Here is a 5525-nt window from a genome sequence, read left to right as displayed (position 1 = left end):
GGGGCTGGGAGGGGAGTGAGGGGGTATTGGGGGGGGAGGGGAAGCAGAGGGGGCTGGGAGGGGAGTGAGGGGGCATTGGGGGGAGGGGAAGCAGAGGGGGCTGGGAGGGGAGTGAAGGGGTATGGGGGAGGGGAAGCAGAGGGGGTTGGGAGGGGAGAGGGGGGAGGGGAAGCAGAGGGCTGGGAGGGGAGTGAGGGAGTATGGGGGAGGGGAAGCAGAGGGGGCTGGGAAGGGAGTGAGGGGGCAGGGGGAGGGGAAGCAGAGGGCTGGGAAGGGAGTGAGGGGGTATGGGGGAGGGGGAGCGGAGCGGGTTGGCAGGGGAGTGAGGGGGTACGAGGGAGGGGGAGCGGAGGGGAGTGAGGGGGTATGGGGGGAGTGGGAGCAGAGGAGGCTGGCATGGGAGTGAGGGGGTATGGGGGGAGTGTCGGGGAGGGGGCTGGGAGCAGAGGAGTGGGGCGTGAGGGGCGGCTCCATGGACCAGGGAGGGCACGGTCTCACTGTTCTCTCCCCCAGCAGTGGCCCTGGCAGCCCCCGGCTCTCCGGCCCGAGCCCCCTGCTGGAAGAGATGTTGGCCAAGGCGGCAGCCCAGCACAAGAGCCCCGGAGAGGAGAGGGGGCCACCTCCTGCACCCAACGCCCGCCCCTTGCCGCTGGAGGAGGATGGCGGGCCCAGGCCCGAGGGGGATGGCGCGCCCAGCCCCTCGGATGCCACGGATGGGGGCTGGCTGCCGATAGAAGCGAGGAGGCTGAGCCAGCCAGGGCGCCGCGGGAGCCAGCCCTCCCCACCAGACGAGGACTTCACCTTCCTGGAGGTGAGCCTGGGGGATTTCCCAGCAGCCTCTGCTCCCTCCCTCCTGGGCCTGGTGCTGGTTGTGGTTGGGTACATGGTCCTCCCCACCCCCATGCCCACACTGGGAGCCAGGGCTGTAGGGGGGCGGTGACCTCAACCCCTTCCTTTTCCCTGCCTGATGGGGACGCCAGGTGGTGGCTGGCATGGGGGTAGCGCAGGCTGCCATCAGAGGGGAGCACTCCCTATGCCCTCCCTGGCGACCCTCCAGCAGGGAGACCGCATGTCTGGGTTGAGACTCCCCCACCCCCGTGCTGCGGGGGATACTGACTGGAGATGGCGGGGGGTGGGGGCTGGATGGTTAACCCTTTGTTGGCCTTGGTGAGTCACATAGGTTCTTGATTGTGTCCCAGGGCCCCCGAGGGAGCACGCCCATCCCTGTGGGTTGCCTCAGGGATTGGGTCTCTCTGAGGGGTTGGCTGGGATTGTCCCTGCTGGAGCCCTGAGACAGATGGGGCAGCCTGGCGCCCTCATGAGCTTTCCCCTCATGGCTCGGCACAGGTCAGCGGCGATCCTGGATCGGTGGCTGTAGCAGCTGCAGGGTGGGTGGGGCAGCATCATGCCCCCATGGGCCCTCCCCTCGCGTCTGGGCACTGATCGGTATCTCCGCCTCCCTCCCTCCCCGGGGCATGTACAGGACATGGAAGTTCTTGACAGTGCCATCTACCGGAGCAGAGCCAACCTGGGTCGCAAGCGAGGTCACCGGGCGCCGGCCACACGCCCCGCAGGCAGCCTGGGGCTGTCTGAGGTGGAGGCAGCCGACTGGATGTTCCGGGACTCCACAGGTGGGACCTGGGGCGGGGCAGGCTGCGGCTCGCTGGCCGGCCTGGTGCTGACCTGGCTTCCTGTTCGGTGACGTGCTGTGATGTCAGCGTGGCGTTTGTCTCGCATGCTCTTGGTGTGCCATTAGCGTGTGTTCCCATGTCGGAGGGTGTGTTGGCGTGGCCATGGTGGGTGTTGCCATGTAGCATGACGGTGGCATGTGTTTCTGGGTGGCAGGGTGCTGTTGTGCCAATGGCACATGGTTGTTGGTGGTGAATGTATGTGGGGGTGTTATGGGGTGTGGTGTTGGTGCCCCACTCCCAGGTGGAGCGTGTGTTGGCGTGTGAGCCCACATGGCACAGGCACCAATGCACGTGTGCCGCTGTGTCGGTGGCATTGGCGTGTGTCCCCATGTGGTGGCGGTGTTGACGTTTGGGCCCTGCGTGGCCTAACGCTGACCCTGTGTCTCCCCTCAGAGCCCAGAGCGGTGCACTGGGCGTCCTCAGATGAGGAGGTGGCGGAGGAGCCCCAGAGCAGGCGGGCACGGCCCTCGCCAGCGGCCAAGGGGGTGAAGGTGCCACTCTTCCCGGGCCTGAACCCCTCAGCTCTCAAGGTAGCACCTGCCAGGGCTATCGGGAGGTGGGAGAGGAGGAAATGACATGGGGTGCCCACCAGGGATGCAGCCAGCGCCCATGGGATGTTGGGAGGGCTGAGTAGGGGAGGGAGTGGGAAGGGGGTGTCGGGAATGGTCATGGGGGAGGGGTCTTGGGAGAAGTGGGCACTGAGGGGGTGAGGTGGGTGCTGGAAGTCTTGTGTGGTGAGGTGCAGAATGTGGGGTGGCCTGGGGGGTGCAGGGTGTGGTGAAGATGGTGCTGGGGGAGCTCCCAGATCAGGTGGAAGGGCTCAGAGACTCAGTGAGGGATGACACCTCTTCTCCCCGTGCCTGCCCTGGCTCTGCACTGCTCCTGGAAGCAGCTAGCATGTCCCTGCGGCTCCTGGGGAGGAGGTAGGGGACCCTGCACGCTGCCCCCGCCCTGAGCGCCAACTCCACAGCTCCGATTGGCCAGAAACTGCGGCCAATGAGAGCTGCGGGGGCGGCACCTGCAGGCAGGGGCAATGCACGGAGCCCCCTGGCCCCACTCCCAGGGGCTGCAGGGACGTGCTGGCCAATTCCGTGAGTGGTGCGGGGGCAGGGCGGGCAGGGAGCCAGCCGGATCCCGCGCCTCTCACTGCTTCCCACACCCCAACCCCCTGCTCCTGCCCTGAGCCCCCTTCAGCACCCAAACTCCCTCCCAGAGCTTGCAGCCCGCACCCCCTCCTGCACCCCAACCCCTGCCCCAGGCTTCCTCCCGCACTCTGAACCTCTCAGCCCCAGCCCAGTGAAAGTGAGTGAGTGTGGGAGAGAACCAGTGACGGAGGGGGAGGGGGAGGGGGGGGATGGAGTGAGTGGGGCAGGGTCTCGGAGAAGGGGTGGTCTGGGGGCGGGGCCTCAGAGAAGGGGCAGGGCAGAGAGTGGGGCAAGAGTGTTTGGGTTTGTGTGATTAGACAGTTGGCAACCCTATTGGGGAGGGTCAGAGGGAGACATGCCGTTCGTGGGGGGGGGGGGTGGAGGGGGCGGACATACAGACAGAACCAGGGCATCCGTGTGTCTGTCTGAGATCCCCCCTTCCCCCCCTCCCCAGGCCAAGCTGCGGGGCCGGAACCGCTCTGCAGAAGAGGGGGCCCAGCTGGGGGAGGCCAAGCCAGCCACGCCCAAGGAGTCCCACGTCCAGCGCTCCAAGTCCTGCAAGATCCCCGGCTTGGGGGGGAAACCCCTGGCGCTGCCCCCCAAGCCAGAGAAATCCTCAGGGTGAGTGTGTGGGGGTGTCTCTGGTGGGAGGTTGGGTTTGAGGGTTTCAGCGAGTGTCTATGCACCTAGGGGCGTTAATGCAGGTGTTAGGGGGTGCATAGACCCTGTGGGGTGGGGGTGTGTGTAGACCCTGTGGGGTTGTGGGGGTGTAGATGTGATGGTGTCGGGGGAGGTGGGGGGTGTAGACCTTGGGGGGTGAGGAAGTTCCATCCTTTTCCTGTCAGCTCTGCCATTGCCGCTGCCTCCTCACCCCCCAGGTCAGATGCCACCTCGCCCCACTGGCTGCAAGTGCTGAAGCTGAAAAAGAAGAAATCCTGATGGCCCCATTCAGGTGAGGGCCCCGTGGGCCTGCGCCGGAGGCTGCGTCGCGCTCCCACCGCGGCAGTTTGCACACGACATGCTGCATGCCCCCCAGAGCTCCCTGCAAAGCCACGTCCGGCTGGTGCGACGCACGATCCCTCTTGCAAACGGGTGTGACGCTGCCAAGGGACACGTGGCCCAAGCCCACCGGGTCAGGGGTGTGACGCGGGTACAAGTGGGCTGTCGGCCAGTGGAGATCGGACAGCCAGAGCCAAGCCCAGTCACTGGGCTCACCCTGCTCTGGTACCTCCGATCTCAGACACACGGCTGCAGGGCACGGTTTGGGGGAGGGACTTGGCCCCTGGCCCCCTGGTGCTCCTACTGGAGATTTCCCCTTCCCGTCCCTGGGCAGAGCAGGTGGGGGATGTGCTGACTCTGGGGAGGTCAGGCTGGTATCCTTCACCCCTGGCTTCCTGAATTCCAGCCATGGGCCATGTGTGACTCGGGCCATAGTGCCGCAAAACAGCGTGGTCACCAGCTGTTGGGGTTCTTTGCACCACCTGGTGGACGCTGTGGTGCTTGGCACCTAGTCCTTCCTCTGGGGCGTGGCTCTGAGCCCATCTGGAGAGGGCAGGAACTAAGCCGGTTGAAAGGGGAAATTCACACTGAGCAGCGGGGTAACACTTCCTGACAGGGGCAGATCCAGCCAGGAATTGTCCCCCCTGGCAGAAGGGTTGGGAGCCCCATCGCTCCCCAACAGGGGGATGGATCTGGCCAGGGAATTCCTCCCCCCCCCCTCCCCCCCCCGCCAACCCCAGGAAAACATCCTTCTGGTGAGGAAGGGGCTGGGACCCCTGTCTAGCACTACACAGTTGCCTTTATTGCCACTCAAGATTAGATCCTCCTGCTGCGGAAACAGGCGTGGACCGCTTGAGCTGGGGGGAATCTCCCTTGACAGTGCGGGGCACATGACACACAGCTGCGGCTGGCCAGGTTCCCTCCAGAGGGGCAGTGGTGCTGCAGGGTGCCAGTCTCCCTCTCCAATGCCTGCCATCTCTCCTTTATCTTCCAGGCATTTCTCTCCTGCTGCTGGGGCTGGGACAGCTGACTCTCCAAAGAGGCTCGTCGGGATGGAAGGGACGGCGCAGTGATTGGAGACCCCCTCCCGCCTGCCTGCCCACCCCCTGTGCACAGCTGGGACCCCCGGCAGGGCAGTGAGGGGGTGGGAGTGGGGGCAGGGAAGGCACATCTATGCACTTTGTATCACGCTCGCTCCCTGAGCTGCCGGGTCCCTCTGTCCCCGCCCCCGCGAGCTGGCTGCTTCCTTCGCTCTGTCCTTTATACCATGTACCTGGTCTAAAGCCTCTATTATTTTGTAATCGGTGACAGGGCCTGGCCCTGACCCTTCCCCCTTCCCCGCTGAGCCGGGGGCGGGGGGAGCCCCGGGGCCAGGGCGTTCGCTCGCTCTCTGCTGCTATCCTACACTTTCCTGGCCAAGAGCAATGGATTATTTTTTCTATGCCACTTGATGAGACAATAAACGATTTCTGGTAATGGTGGGGGCGGCTGCGGTCTTGGGCGCGTCCCTGTTACGTCGTCTCCCTTTGCCCTCCCGGACCTCGCTCACTAGGCCCCGCTCGGCCAGCAGGGGGCAGAGGATAGCACCCTGCAGAGTGCCTTCTGGAGGGCTGGCAGGAGGGAAGCCCAGACCTAGCACCTTGTGCTCCCTGGATTGCTTGAGCCCCCAAGCCTCACGGAATTCATCTCT

At 65.3% G+C, this 5525-nt stretch overlaps 1 protein-coding gene across 1 annotated transcript in view; it reads left to right on the top strand.

Moving 5' to 3' along the window:
- Positions 1 to 5316, top strand: part of TNKS1BP1 (tankyrase 1 binding protein 1) — a 14420-nt gene extending 9104 nt beyond the window's left edge. The window contains exons 3-8 of the mRNA XM_034768792.1: positions 514 to 811; positions 1484 to 1631; positions 2085 to 2221; positions 3291 to 3457; positions 3715 to 3788; positions 4830 to 5316. Coding sequence (XP_034624683.1) covers positions 514 to 811; positions 1484 to 1631; positions 2085 to 2221; positions 3291 to 3457; positions 3715 to 3775 — 811 coding nt within the window. The 3' untranslated portion in view covers positions 3776 to 3788; positions 4830 to 5316. The remainder of the gene's footprint in view (positions 1 to 513; positions 812 to 1483; positions 1632 to 2084; positions 2222 to 3290; positions 3458 to 3714; positions 3789 to 4829) is intronic.
- The last annotated feature ends 209 nt before the right edge of the window (positions 5317 to 5525 follow it).

The sequence above is a fragment of the Trachemys scripta genome, chromosome 4 (assembly GCF_013100865.1).
Source record: "Trachemys scripta elegans isolate TJP31775 chromosome 4, CAS_Tse_1.0, whole genome shotgun sequence".
Lineage (NCBI taxonomy): Eukaryota > Metazoa > Chordata > Testudines > Emydidae > Trachemys > Trachemys scripta.
Note: the sequence above shows the minus strand (reverse complement) of the source record. Positions and strands in the feature narration are given on the sequence as shown.